The 16,677-nt window shown below is 32.6% G+C and overlaps 1 protein-coding gene across 1 annotated transcript in view; it reads right to left on the bottom strand.

Moving 5' to 3' along the window:
• The window catches only part of LOC140437112 (uncharacterized), a 615,082-nt gene that overhangs the window by 225,752 nt on the left and 372,653 nt on the right, over positions 1-16,677 (bottom strand). Inside the window, exon 3 of the mRNA XM_072526438.1 lies at positions 12,416-12,547. Within this exon, the coding sequence (XP_072382539.1) occupies positions 12,416-12,547 (132 nt within the window). The remainder of the gene's footprint in view (positions 1-12,415; positions 12,548-16,677) is intronic.

Consider the following 16,677-nt stretch of genomic DNA (forward strand, 5'->3'; position numbering starts at 1 on the left):
ATTCAAGTGACCTATCGACAAAAATCAAGATGTGTTTTAAAGGTAAAGAGTTTAGCTTTTGTATGCAGTTTTTGTATTTTGCCGCAAATAAACTCAGATATTATACAGGTGTTAAATAAATAAACGTGGCGCGATTTTTGCCATTTTTTATGATTCTCACGAGATCAATACAATCTATCCCTTTCATTGACTGGCCACTATAAAGTTTTGATTACTAGAGCCTAAACTTAAAAAGCTATAGCATGATATTCTAGTTTTGCGTTGTAACCATAAATGTGAGGCATCTGAAATATGCTTAAAAAACGTTGGATTTAAACTTTCACACAACAAATGATCTAAAACATTTAAAACTTTTTTTTTTTCAATTACACTAGTACGTTTTTCAAAAGAACTATATACTACTATAGGAATACTACTGCAATAATCTACACCCAAAACAGTCTTCTTGAATGCATATATATATATATATATATATATATATATATATATATATATATATATATATATATATATATATATATATATATATATATATATATATATATATATATATATATATATATCCCTCAGAGTTACAATTCTATCGAAGCCGAAATGGTAACTTAATCTTTTAACTTCCAATATATTATATTCCCATCCTCATAACAAATCATCAAAGAAAATAACTAGGAACAGCAACAAAGTGGAAGATTTCTAATGCTGACTGGGCAAGTTTCAGAACTGAAGTAGACCACCAAATAGAACAAATTTTCTTCTCTGGAAATATAGATAATGATGAAGATAATTTTAACAAATGCATTATCTGCGCTGCTGACATTTCCGTAGGAAGAAGTATAATAACTTCTACAAGAAAATTAACACTTTGGTGGAATGAACGTTGTGCAACTACTGCAAAAGAATACAAAACTGCTCTTCGTAAGTACCGCCGAAACAAAAGTGACGAAAACCTTATTTGTTTTAAAAATTTTAGAGCCAAGGCGAAGTATATCTTAAAACAAAATAAGAAGAACTACATTTCTACTTTAACTCATGAACTGTCCCTTCTCAAGTCATCAGTTGGCGCTACAGCCCTTCGTGAGCCTTGGCCTGCTTCAAAACATTCTTCCATCCTTCCCTATCGAGTGTCTGTCTTCTCCAGCCCCTCACTCCATTTCCCTCAGATCTTCCTGTACATCGTCCAGATATGAGTTTAGGTCGCCCCCTTCTTCTTCTTCCGACCGGCCTGTTTAGCATAGTTATTTTAGTGGGATCACTCTCATCCATCCGCATAACGTGGGCCACCCACTTTAGGCGGTTTATTTTGATGGTCTTCACAATATCTGCATCACCAAAAAGTCTATAGAGTTCAAAGTTATATCGCCTTCTCCACAGACTCTGTTCGTTTACTCCGCCATATATGGTCCCTTCTCAAGTATGGAAGAAAATTAGTCAAATGCGGGGAAAAATATGCTTACAAGAATTCCAGCTGTTTTACATAAAAATAATTTAGTAATTGATGATCAAGAAATCGTTAACTTAATCGCCTAAAATTTCTGTCAACGGTTTAAAAACAAGAATGTACTCAAAGAAACAAATCCTCCTGTACAATATCCTCCGCAATCTCTCAAATTTGACTCTATTGTCTTAAACTCTCCGTTTACACTACAGGAACTCTTAAATATTCTTCTAACTTCCAAAAATTTAGCTGCAGATCCCAACAACCTCACCTTTATATTCCTCAAAAATCTTCCCATATCTGACATTAAAACTTCTTATACTGTACAACATATAGTGTCTTATACTGTGTAATATGGACTAATCAGAACTTTCTAATATTATGGAGGGAATCTATCGTTATACCAATGAAGAAACAGGACAAATCTACGAATAATCCAAATTCTTACCGTCCTATTTCACTAAAATGCACCTTAATATTGTTCTGAAGCTATTTTCTTGTGGCATTTTAAATTAATTTATATTTAAATGGGAATAAGCCCCAATTAAAGGTTAAAATACGTTTATTGACGTTTCAATTTCCACTTCGGAAATCGTTCTCAAAATACAAACATTAGTAAATTAAACAAATTTTGTTTTTTGTTACTTAGTGAAAAGTTTTTTGTTTTGTTTTTTTTGTTGTTTTCAAAACAACAAACACGTTGAGATCTATTTTGTCCAAAACCAAACCTTACAATGAACAAGAAAGGACAAAGAATTGCATTTATAAAATACCGTGTGAATGCGATAAGTTTTATTTAGGTGAAACATCAAGACCATTAAATGTTAGAATAAGTGAACATCAATCCTATATTAAAAATAGAGAATTTGATAGATCTCAAATCTGTAAACACGCATGGGATAATGAACATAGGGTTCAATGGAATGATTCAAATATAGTCCTAAAAGAAACGGATGGTAAAAAGAGAAAAATCAAAGAAGCGGCTCTAATTATGCTAAATGAGACCAATTGTGTCGCGAATTCCTCGGCAGAATGTAGTAGGATCTGGTTACCCATATTGAAAGAGGAAGTTATTAAAAGGAAAATACCAGTATTGGTAAGTCAGTAACATATAGAGAATACATCATTTATGTTTTTTAAATAACAAACATATAAAATCGGAATTTGGTGTTTATTGAAGGTAAACTAAATGCACGATTAAATACTTACCATGTCGGGATAGTATTATGACGTTTTTTTCGTGGTTTTTCCCTCATAATTTACTATGGAATCACTAACAGGAGAATTTTACTGTCATCATGGCATGTATTTGTCTTTTTAAAGACGAATTACATGTTATGATCTTTTCTGACGGATATTCTCAAGTTAAAGTTGATTTCATGTAATCGAATGAACTATCTTATAAGTAAAGTCGTCCCAGGAACGCAACTCAACAATATTGGCAATATCATTTTAAAGTCGTCTACTTCAAAATGTATAAGGTATGTCTGAATTGTCAATATAGATGAGTCAGATAAAATTAAATTATTAGAAGAATTTTTCACTAAGTAACAAAAAACAAAATTTGTTTAATTTACTAATGTTTGTATTTTGAGAACGATTTCCGAAGTGGAAATTGAAACGTCAATAAACGTATTTTAACCTTTAATTGTAGCTTATTCCCATTTAAATATAAATTAAAATGCACCTTGTGTAAGCTGCTAGAAAAACTAATAAACAAAAGACTTATGTGGTATGTAGAAAAACAGAAAATTTTAGACTTTGCTCAATCCAGATTCCGTCCATCCCGAAGCACTGCAGACAACTTAGTAATGTTACAAACAGAGATCACAACCGCCTTTCAAAATAAGCAAGATTTAATAGTAACATCATTTCTTCGACATTCTATTACGTTCTACTGTATTGACCAAATTAAAAGAATACAATATTACGGGAAATACATTATCTTTTATCGAACATTTTCTCTCTAATCACCGCTTCAAAGTATAAGTTAACGGAAAAGCTTTCTCAATCTACGTTCAGGAAAACGCACAATCATATTCCCTTGTATATGGCATTACTGGATTTATACCGTATCATCAAAATGTTTAACCAGGCACTTGAAGACATCTTTAAAAGGCTACACTGTAAAAACCCAAGGTATAAACATACACCAACAATACCTAAACCACTTGTGATAAGCTGACGGCATTATAGTAAAAAAATTAACACACAAGAATAAACACACATAGCACAAGTAGGTGAATTCACATATTTAGCGAAAATCGCAAAACTGAGTCTTCTTCTTCTTCTTCAAGTGCCATCCCCGCGACGAAGGTCGGCAATTATCATATCTATTCGGACTTGAGACGGCTGCTCTGCAAAGTTGATTTGATAAAAATCTGTAACACTATTTCAGGTTCCGCAACCATAACATGTTACGTCCCCCTACGATTCTTTGTCCTTGGATCTTTCTCTGCCTAATCAGTTGGAGCAAGGTGTATCTCTCTCGATGTGTAATGTGTCTGAGGTATTCCAAATTTTCTTGTTTTGATTGTATTTAAAATGTCCACTTCCCTGTCCCTGATATTTTCAGAGTTCTTTACACACCTACAACGCGAATGTGAGTGTGTTGTAAAAACAACATTTTATATTAATTTTAGTTTATTTTTCGTTTCCACAAATGTTGAATTGTATCTTATGTGACAGACTGTACTTTTTGCCTGCAGGGTGTTTGTGCCATAAATTTCTTAGAAGGGCCTCCTTGGGCCACAGTATATTGCTTATAAGCAATATACTGTGCTTGGGCTAAACTGACGCCGATCGGTAGACAAGATAAGGTTTGGTTCAAGCCAAAAAGGATCGCAGATATGATTGTGTGTCTTAAGTTAACAGCCGAAGGTATCGGCTGTGTGCTGGTACTCTCAAAAGTGCGGTGAAAAAGTGCATTTAGTTTTCTCTATAGTCGCGCGCCCCTAAAACGCCGGTATAAAAATGAACAATGTATTAAAGCGAACTCTTTATTTAATAATAGTGCCTTTGTAAATATTTTCTCGTTATTAAATGTGTAGTATCGATTAATTGCGCTTATTTTTCTCTAAGTACAAACCCCTATAAAACCAAACACATAAGGAACCATCGCCGTGACGTCTGCTTGCCTATATCGAAGACAACTCTTTTACAGTCCATGGTCCTAAAATATTTGGTACTGTACACGCACGGGGAAAGGAATTTAATAAGCTTTCCCCCGAACAATTGCTGGAGATCAGTCAAAAGTTCCAACAGAGTGTATATAATAAAGCTGAGTAAATGAAGCAAAATCAAGAATATAAAAAAAGGAAAGGCTAGCTTAAACAGCATTTAAATTGTATTTTATACTAATAAATAAAAAGTGAAGTTCAAGCTGATAAAACTATTCGGTGTTTGATAAACTAAAAGATGATTATAAATATATCACCAAATTATTATTACTAAAAAGACTTATGAAGCTTAATGCTTACGTTTTTAATGTGTAAACAATTAGTAATGTAAACGTTATAAACTGTAATGTATAAAGCTGAGTTCTTAAATACAGCTTTAGTAATTTGCGTACTAAGACCACTAATTGAAACAGATTCTTTACATTATTTATAACAGACCATTTGTTAGACATACCTATTTATAGGCATAAAGTTTATTGTACTGTTTTTTACGATAATACATTATATTTACGATAATATGCACTATAAGTGCAGAACTAAATAATGAACTTACTATTTCAGGATAAAAGTGTAGAAATAAAAATATTTCTTTTAAAAAATTCGAATTTCCGCGAAATGACCCACAAATATTCTAAAAGTATCTGAAATAGAATTAGATAATAAAGTAATAAACTGACTATTGCTACATGGTGTAGAAGCTTGGATTCTGAAAGTCCAATCCGTAAAAACAATTGGAAGCATTCGAAATGTGCTATATAGGCGTATTCTTAAAATTCCTTGGACTGCAAAAGGCTCAAATGAAGAAGTTTTAAGACCAACTGGACATGACGTTAAGCTTATGATCACAAGTAAAATAAAAAAACACCGTATCTGGGCCATATACTTCGAAGCGATAAATACTATCTGCTACACGTCATCATGCAAGGAAGATTAGAGGGAAGAAAGGGCTTGGGAAGAAAGAAGAAATCTTGGCTAAGGAATATCAGAGATTGAAGTAACCTCAGTGTTTAACAGATATTTCACGTTGCAAGAGATTTTAAGGGAAACATTTAAATAAGTAATCGCCAATTTTCGCTAGAAGACAGCACAATAAGAAGAAGTTTATTACCATCAAACGGGAAACTTCTTAATAGGTAAAGCTATATAACGGCAATACTAAAAATTGTTTAATGTGGACTATTCATTCTTTGCCTACTCTGCAGTTATCTAATTAGCACTCTAAGCAGAATTCCATCCGAGAACAGTTTCTAAAGCAGACTTATTTGTTTCCTTGTTCTGAAACCGTTATAATTTAACCTACGACTAAGTATCCCTATCTATAAATGAAAAAATAATTGTACTTAGCATATTTAAAATACTTCAATGCCAAAATATTGTAAAAAGTGTCGATTCTACAGTGAAAATATATTCAAATATAACTTGAATGAAAAGTTGATCTACCTACTGCGAACGAAAGGGACCGCAAAGCAGCCAAAACCATTTCCAGGAAAGCTTAGAAAACTTAGTAATGAAAACCATAATAAGCACATAATAAAGTAATAAGGAAATTTTTGTTATACAGTCGGAAAAATATGGCGGTATAAAAATAACCAAATTGATTGTAGTATTGCTCTCAATCTGTCAATTGAGTTTTTTAAATGAAAATATATGAAAACCCTATGAAGTAATAATTGTTCGAAAGCATTTGTGGCATAGATCAAGTTTATTTTTTTAGAATAATTACAGTAAGTACATTTTTTCTATGAATATGAATTTCTGTTTAAAATGTAAAATCTTTAACAGTTTAGTGTTTTTAACCTTATCTGTATCGTAGCGTATTTTTAAAAAAATAAAAGTTCTTTATCTAAAATTATTATATAAAACAATCTTTAGTTGCCCTTCTTCTACCACAATCTGGCAACGCCGCTGCACCGTAAACCACGCCTGTAGCTGATTATCTTCTAGTTGACGGAGTTTCCGTATAGCGCTTCATGTCGAGCAAGAACTCGAAACGAGAGATAGAACTCGAGAATATTACATAGGAATTCTGCAAAAGTTGTGAAAAATGCCAATAGATAGAGCTAGTAGTGCTAGGCAATATTATTATGAGAAGGATATTATTATGAATGAAATTTAGATGAGAGGGAAATGCACGGCGCAGAGGCGGAGATAATTATTAATTTTGGGGCATATAAAATTGTACATATTACCAACACTCAATTATTCTTATTAACTACATATTTAGTATCTGGAAATGAAATTAAAAAGTAAAATAATGAAAAATTATTCTAAACTACCGTCATGAAATTAAAAATTGCAACCTGCAATTAATGCATAATTTTAAAAATCCTTACAAATCAAATAATTTTAAGATATTTGTGATAATATATTATTGTTACCTCCGGTACATTGAAAAAAATTGTCGGTAAACAGAACGGTAAAAGGCGTTTTTTAGGTTTATTAAGTGTTTTTTTTTTCTTTGAAATAAACCACCAACAGCAATAAAATCGAAATTTGTCAGAAAATGACTGTATTAGAATCGTTACTCTTTTCGAAGAAACATATCGTCAAGTTAAACTCGCTTAATGGTTCAATTCCAAAAATTCAACCTCACTGAACCATTTCAAGAGTCTCAACACGTTTTAATGTCAACTGGAAGTAACTTAAGAAGACCTAGTCAATGCCGTAGAAGGGTCACAATTCCCAATCAAGTCCAGTTTTTTGACACTTCGTACACTAAGACAAAGGTTTGTTACCAGTACTTCTCGACAAAATTACTTGTTGAATCGTTGCAACTTTAGAATAAGCCAAAATATGATAAGGTGAAGTCTTGCCGCAAATGACCTATGCCCTGGAAAGGCACTCATTGGCCCATTATTGACCAGAGATTATAGAAGGCAAATATTACGTTTTGCTCGTGAACATGTTTAGAATAATGACGATTGGGGAAGATTGGGGATGAATGAAGCAATCCAGTTACTGTATTTTTTTCTGATTACAAGCGAAACAGAGTGTACAGAAGGACTGGCGAATGCTACGCACAGTGTAACACTATAGAATCTCTACAGTATGGTGGCGGCTCGGTAATGGTGTGGTGTAGTCCCGGCTTTGGGAAATTGGTTCGATGCTCAGCTTCAAATTAGGCGACTAGTTCAGCGTGGCTAATATTTCAAATGTAGAAGAAAGATGGAATCTTTCATTATTGATGTCACAAATAATAGGAACTTAAAGATGACCAAAGAGTCAAGATTAAGCCACATGTGACAAATGAAATTATTTATCGAATATATCAGATAAGATACAGATATAAAAATAATGAAAATAATAAACACATAATTTATACTTATACAAACATCCTTCAGAACATCGCCTACAGAAAAAATAAAACAGGTTAGTCTGAAGATAGAGGCAGTAACAGGTAAATTGATAACAACTTAACAAAAACTAAACGAATGCAAGTAGCTAATTTAAATAAAGATAAAGGCAGCAAAAAATAATATAATCCGAAAAGTAGAGCTGGTAAAGATAGCAACACTAGTCAAAACGTTAGTGTAGAAAACTACAATTTTACGATCGTAAACAAATTCATATACATAGCTACATAGTGAACATGTGTTAAATCAATAATCATATATATATGCAGACCACGACATTGTTTTATTGAGCATACAACACAATGGCAATCGCTGTGACATGTTTCACGTTTCCACCTCTGTATTCATTTCGCAGTAGGTACGAATTGTCGTAATTGTCACATTGACATTAAAAATTTCAAACGAAGTTCTGAAAGAATAAACAAATAATTAATAAAATGACTATTACGTTGTATCTTCTTCTTCAAGTGCCATCTCCGCGGCGGAGGTTGGCAATCATCATAGCTATTCGGATTTTTGAGACGGCTGCCCTGAAAAGTTCATTTAATGTACATCCGTACCACTCTCTCAGGTTGCGCAGCCATGACATTCTACGCCTCCCTATGCTTCTCTTTCCTTGGATCTTTCCCTGCATAATCATTTGGAGCAAGGTGTATTTCTCTCCACGTGTAATATGTCCGAGATATTCCAATTTTCTTGTTTTAATTATATTTAAAACTTCTATTTCTTTATTCATCCTTCTCAGAACCTCTTTGTTTGTGATGTGTTCTGTCCACGATATTTTCAGAATTCTTCTATACACCCACAGCTCGAATGATTCCAGTTTTTTCATTGATGTCGCATTCAAGGTCCAAGATTCCATTCCATAAAATAAAGTCAAAAAAACATAGCACCTCGCCAACCTAACTCTTAGTTCCAATTTTAAATCCCTTGTACATAGCACTCTTCTCATTTTGTTGAAATTTGCTCTAGCCTTTTCTATTCTGATTTTGATCTCCTGAGTATAATCATTTGTGGAGTTAATCATTGTTCCCAGATATGCATATTTGTCCACTTGTTCGACGTTGGTTCCGTTTATTAGAAGATTCTCGTTATTTCTTTGAGTTTTCGATATTCTCATAAATTTCGTCTTCTTTACATTCATTGTTAGACCATACTCTTTTCCATACTCCGCTATTCTGGTCACGTCTCTGAAGATCTTCAATATTTTCGGTTAAGATCACAGTGTCGTCCGCATATCTAATGTTGTTAATGGGAACTCCATTTACCTTTACTCCATTACGTTGTATACCGTCCAAGAAAAAGTGCAACTTGTAACATGATACTTTCAGGGCCATTCGATACGCGAAGTAATTGACTTATTTATTGTTGCCTTCGAAAATAGACCCTCACCAAGTGTTACAACAGTTAAAAATACCATTAAACATTTTCAAACTTCGGGATGTGTAAACAGTTGTAAAAAGTGTCATGAAGGTAATGAACCACGTGTCGACGAGTAGCGTCAAAACAGAGATATTAAGTTGTGCTTTTGTGGAAGCTAGTGAACCCTGCAATAGTCTACAAATTGTTAGGGAAGTTAACGTGAATGCTCGAACTGTCCAGCGAGATCTTAAAAGGAATGGGTATCACTGTTTTAGGATACAACCAACACAAGAACTGTTTCCGGAAGATAACTTTAGGTGGATGGAGTTTTGTGAATTTATGTTAGATAAACAAAATGAAAATGTAGACTTTTTAAAAAATATTTTATTTTCTGGCGAATCTTCATGTTCATTACATAAAAAACACAATCCATAGGCGACCATATTGTCGGTCCATTTTTTATCGATGGAAACCTAAACGGGCCCAAATATTTACAACTTTTACAGAATGAGATCATTCCGGCAGTTCGACGCCTTCCCGTTAATTTTCAGGAGGTTTATTTCCAACAGGATGGTTGTTCGGCTCACAACTCTAGAGCAACTATTGACTTCCTCAATCAAACGTTTCCTGATCGACTGATAAGTACACGTGGTACAATTAAATGGCCCGCTAGAGTGACTTAGCGCCTAACGATTTCTTTTTTTGGGGTTTTCTCAAAAAAAAAACATTTATAGGCATCAGTTTGAAAGGGCCACAAACCTAGTCGAATTAAGGGAAAAAATACTTCATTTCTCTGCAAGCATTACACCAGCCCTACTCCAAAATATGAGGAGAAATCTGTATGACAGATTCGGTTACTGTTTAGCACAAGGAGGTGGAATATTTGAGCCCTTAATTCAGTAATCTGCTTTCCTAATTTTTATTTTTTGTTAGGTACATTTTACGAAGTTTGTAGGTTCTTAATTAGGTAGTATTTTTTATGTTTAAGTTTGGAAGAATTTTATTGTTTTTTTTTATTTAAAAGTACAAACGATTCTTATTCTGTTTTTTTTTCTTCTTTCTTGTCTTATTGTTATAAGCTTTGTCGATAAAATTTGTACAATTTTCAGTGACAATAAAGCATATTACTTATTTACTTACTTATTTATTTGTATTGCTATTAAGGCTAAAAAATAACCAAAAAATTAGTTTTAGAGCATTATAATATATATATCTATACTCTACACATAGGATTGCAATAAATCTTGATTACTATGCTCAACAAAACAATGTCGTTATCTATATTACCTAAAGAATGGCTCGAATCGATATTTATACTGCTTTCCAAAAAAGCCAATGCATTGAATTACAATGTTTATGCATGCTTCATTGATTACCATAAAGCGTTTACCATACAGTAAAACATGACAAGCTGACGGAGATATTAAGAAATATTGGAATAAACACCTGTGATCTAAGAATTATTAGCAATCTTTACTGGAATCAAACATCGTCTATCCGTACAGAGGCAGGAGAATCTGATGATATCAAAATCAAACGTGGGGTCCGAAAGGGATGTATACTATCACCCTTGCTGTTTAACATATACTCTGAGGAAATCTTTCAAGAAGCAAAAGAGGATGTTGAAGCCTGAATTCGAATTAACGGAGAATGTATCAATAACATCAAATACGCGGATGACACTGTGGTATTCATTGGGAGTTATGAAGCCCTGCAGGAGTTAATGAATAGAACCACCGAAGTGTGTCAGAGATATGGACTTTCACTGAACATTGAGAAAACAAAATGTATGATGATCTCTAAGAAGGAACAGCTGCAATTAATTCTTTAAGAAAAAGTAGAAGGAAAACAGGACCAGGAAGGCTAAGAATTTCCTGGCTGAAAAATCTAGTACGTGGTTTAACACAACAACCATAAATCCTTTCAGAGCCGCAGTTTGCAAAATACAGATTGTCATGATGGTCGCCAACATCCGAAACGGATAGACACTACAAGAAGAAGACCAAAGAAGACACCGTGGCAGGCGATTGGACAACATATATATGTCGGGAATTAATATTGACCATAGGGGGAATTAATATTGACCCAAGATAGACACTTATGAAGAAATGTAATTTGTGAAACTGACCTCACATCCAGGTAAAGGCAAAGGAAATTATGATGGTGACTTAATGAGTATTATCATTTGTATTGAACAACACGTCAACCAATATTTGTATTAAAATCACTTGTAGATTATTTAGTTGCAATATGAACAATATAATTTCCTATTAAAATGAATAATTTGTAATAAAGAAAAATCGGTTGCCTGTAAAGTCGGTTTTACGGGCTAAGATTTTACGTGACAACGTCTTTTTCTCGGTAGAATAATATTGATTTAAACTAATAATTTACTTAACACTATCAACATTTGTCAATAGTATGACATAACCTATAAACTCAGTTTCTCAACTTTTGTGTCAATCTAACAATTAATCAATCAATCATATTTTAGGATAATGAAATATTAGTGTACAATTATTTACCTTTATTGTTGTAGTTGTTGTAAATGACGAATCTAAGCACTCCACATTTTCACTACAGACACAGCTGACGATACTTTAACCACACGTGTGAACTTGTATTATGACGCTTTCTCGGTTTTCCAACGCCAAGAACGCTCGAGAAAGACAGAGACACAAGCACGCACCGATTCAACGCGCCTAATTCTCTAGTGCTGCGCGCGCAGCGGACCGATCATGTTTGAGTGGGAGAGAGACGCAAGGCATTCGCCGGTCCGGCGGGCCTCTCTCTCGTTCGGTGACTCATCGTAACAGACGTGAGCGGGCGTTACACTTTTTCATGAGTGACTCCGAGCCACAACCTAATTTAAGACGTTGTCACGTCAAAAAATGAATAATTAATGTTGGAACATAAAAGAGATGCAGATTTCATTATTAACTGGTCATAGAAAAAAAAATTATAGTGATATTTTAATAATGAATAGAAATAATCTTTAATAATGACTAACGATCAATTGTAATGTTTATAATAAATAAACAATGTTATGATTGTTTATTATGAATTTGGGTTGGATCTTAACTTACTCAGTTTGATCATGATCAGCTGGAAATGGACTACAATTTTCAGGTATCGGACTAGGTTCAGGTTCTTCTTGTACGGGTGTTTCAAAAATAAGTGTTTCTACCATGGATCCTTTGGAACTACCAAAAGACACCCTGTAACAAAAATTCAAAGATAAACTTTCATTTTTACAAACCAAAAATACAATAAGAATGCTAAAATAGTAGAGACACGACAACACCGGTGTAAAAATTGATAATTGGATCGTAAAGTTTGATATTTTAATGATATATGTACTAGGAACATTATGTCGTATGACATGCCATCATCGCGTTGTTTACATAAAATTTGGTACACCGCGCAACGTAAAAATAGCCACACTAAAATAGCTGATCGACAAAATAGCCGATGATAAAATAGATGTGCATTGGGTAGGATTAATCATCATCATCAATTAGCCTATACTAGTCCACTGCTGAACGTAGGCCTCCCGTAAAATGTTCCACCTATTTCTATCTTAATCTTCTTGCATCCAATTTGTAATGATGCGCTTTATATCATCCGTCCATCTAGTCAGTGGTCGTCCTATGTTTCGATATGCCTCTTGTCTTGGTCGCCGTTCCAGAATCTTTCTGGTTCATCTATCATCCGTCAATCTGTCATGGCTATTCTTTCAACTGTATCCGTGACTCCTGTTCTTATTTCTAGGTTTGGTACTTTACCTTTAATGGTAATGCAAAACATTGATCATCCAATAGCGGGTTGTGTAACTCTTATTTTATTTATTATTCCTTTTGTCAGAGTTAGTGTTTCTGCACCGTATTTAAGAACCGGTACAACACATTGGTTAAAAATCTTTCTTTTTAAACAAACGGGAATATTAGACTTGAAAATGTTGTTCAACCTATGATTTACCTATCCTTCTTTGTATTTGAGTTGTCTGATTATCTCGGCCTAAGTGACTTTCATGCCCTACATAGATATCTGCAATATATTACTTGGTTGATGCTATGGCTTTCAATCTGAATTTTATCGCTGACTACAAGGTTGGTCATCAATTTTGTCTTTGATGTGTTAATTTTAAGACCTATTGTTTTTGGCGCTTTCCGGAAGTATCCAGCATTTTTGTAGCTTTATCAACTCTATCAGATATTATAACAATGCCATCTGCCAATCTTAGGAGGTTCAGATCCTCTCCATTTATATTAATTCCCATATTATCCTCTCATTTCATTAAACATATATTCGAGTACAGCTGTAAACAATTTTGGGGCGATAGTATCACCCGGTCTACTTTCTATTAGTAAGTTTTTACCAAGGCAATATATCGGTAGTCGATGTAACAGTCAGCCAATGCTCGAAGCATTTTATGATGACCTATATAATCAAACGGCTTTTTACATAGTCTACGAATATAAGAAAGAAAGGATTTTTGTATTCTGTACACTTTTCTATTAGCGTTTTAATAATTTGTCGATTTGTGTATTATGGTTATTATTGTATTATGTCATTGGTAGGGGTTTACGCCACCTTTACAAACATTTAACATCTTTTTTAACACATTTATTAACATTTCTCTTCCTTCTTTGATTTGTTCTATGACCATCCCTTTTTATTTCCTCTGTTGTGATGTCTTCTTAGCCTACATTTGAGTGGACTTGATGATTTTGAGATATCTTTGTTTAACTGTCTGTGTTAAAAAATTATCTGTGTATTTGTCGTTCAATTCTCTTCTTTGGTTTATAAGATCTTTAGTAGTTTGCGTAAGTTTATCTTCTTTTTTTATCTTTTTTCTTATATTTTCTATAAGCGTTTTCAATCGCAGTATTTATTCTCCTATTTATCACCTCTACGTCTAATTCATTTTCATTTAGATGTTCTACTTTTTTAAGTTTTGAAGTTATGAAATTCTGATAAACTTACTTCTATCGATTTCCATTTATTAGAATGCCTCTCTGTTATCATTGCTCTCGTCTCTCTTGATCGATATTTTTGCTTTATTATGTGCGATACTTTTTATTACATTTTTTTTTTACCAAAATTGTTATTGCCGATTCCTTAAGTTATCTATTTGAATATTCTTTGCATTTTGAGTTCCATAAACATGGATATAATTTGTGTACATTGAGAAATTCCTCCCAAAACTCGCAATCTGCCATAATGAAAATCAAAACTGTGTATACTGCGTATACGGCGTACGTAGTACGGTGATACCAGCTGATACTGATGCAGCGGTACTGAGACAGCCAAATACACTATGAGATTTGTATCGAGATACTGATACTTGCGACAGCTATCGATACCGCTCTCAACGTGAATGTGGCCCTTATTTGTAGCGATTTTATTAATTACTATTAACATTAATATATCTATTAAATTAAACAAAATTTTGAAATATTAAAACTGAAAATTAAGATTCTTTCTCTTACGTACATACGTATATACTAATGTCAATTAAGAATTATACAGTAAGGTACAGTCACAAATATAGTGCCTTGACTCAAGCATAATGTTGGTAAGCGATAAATCAAGTAATAAACACAGAGAGTTTAAGAAGAAAAGCTCTAGCTTTGAACTTTTAAAAGCCGTACGAATTTTATACGAGATGTCCCGAATTACATAGAAAATTAGAGTTATTAAATCATAACCAATTTTTCTAAAAAAAGATACTTGAACATACAAAATTAAAGAAATAAAAACGTATGAAATATTTATTAAATATTTATTTACAAAATTATAATACCGCTATACAAAAATATTGATGTGCGAGGTGAGTGTCACTATTATTATCATCTTTTTTTAAATCAGTTACAATAATTTAAAAATTATCTATGTATATGAATATTGGAATTTACAACTTCTTCTAATATTTGGTACCTCACTATTAATAAGTTAAATTAGAGAAGCGCTTAAACTAGGTGTAACATGTTCTCTCCTTGTACAAAATTTTAATTGTTGCCATGTGTATCATAGGATTAAAAATACAATAATATGGTGACAGTCTTAAAATTGTATGACCCTTACTTTCTTCATATTTATCACAAACATATTCTTTTTGAAGTTATACTTCTATACGCACGGTCGGCGTTGGAAATTTGCATGAGAGTGAATCTGTGAAACCATTACATATGTAAGATAATGAGTAAGAGAGAGACAGAAGATATATTTTCTCTCTCTTCCTCTCTCGAGAATAAAAATGTTCCTTTTGTATATAATATTATATATATAATATTGTATATATATATTATTATATACAATATAATATGTATTAATATTATTATGTGTGTGATATGTTTTGAATTATTTAAAATTAAACGGTTTTATTTTAGGCTTTTGTATTGCAAAATAATCACTGTTTTACCGAGAACTGTCAATTTTGAAATCCGTTAGTGTCATGTCTAATTGGCAAGTCCTTTACATGTTTGGTTCATACGCTGGTGGTTGTGAGTTCGAATCCCAATTATAAATTTCCTTTTTTATTTTTGAAATATTTAAAAACCTCACGTTAATCTTATTAAATATATGTAATATACGCAAAAAACATAAATTTTAAAATAAAGTGAAAATTTACAACATAATCCGAGTTGTTGGTTTTTTATTTTTATCTTCGTAAAGTAAGTATGTATATTAGCAGTTTTAAATACTTATGAATATTACATTTTAATTTATATTGTATTATTATATTGAATTATGTTGCAGTGTGTTTATTGTATTGTAAATTTTATATTAATAACAAAATAAACAATGAATTTTACTGCAGAGTATGTGTAAAATTTTTTTTTGCATTCAACTCCTTTTATACATATATAAAAATAAAAATATCTATTTTCAATAAAATATTGATACAATCCTTCATTTACTATACTCCTATTACAGGTCAAATGTTTATATACAGCAAACGATGCACCATATACCTATATACCTAATTATTTTTCTCTTTTTGCTCTCTCTTACCTATAGCACTACATAATATGCAATGATTGTGCAGATTGACTCCTATATAAATTTTTAACGGCGAACGAGTGTATAGAAGTATAACTTCTACCGGCAGTCCCACTGGACTGCCACACCCATTTTTTTTGTTTTATATATAAGGTGTTTAAAATTTGCAATAAATCTTTTCTAGTATAGTATATGTTTCTTCAACAGAAATATCATTATCGAACATGTAGTTTTTAATAGTAACTTTAACACAATGAGCTTTACTTAATTTTCTACAATGTTTTTGGCAAATAAAGATAGAGCGATTGAAACCCATCCGTCTATTGATCCAGCGTGAGATATC

The sequence above is a fragment of the Diabrotica undecimpunctata genome, chromosome 3 (genome assembly GCF_040954645.1).
Source record: "Diabrotica undecimpunctata isolate CICGRU chromosome 3, icDiaUnde3, whole genome shotgun sequence".
NCBI lineage: Eukaryota > Metazoa > Arthropoda > Insecta > Coleoptera > Chrysomelidae > Diabrotica > Diabrotica undecimpunctata.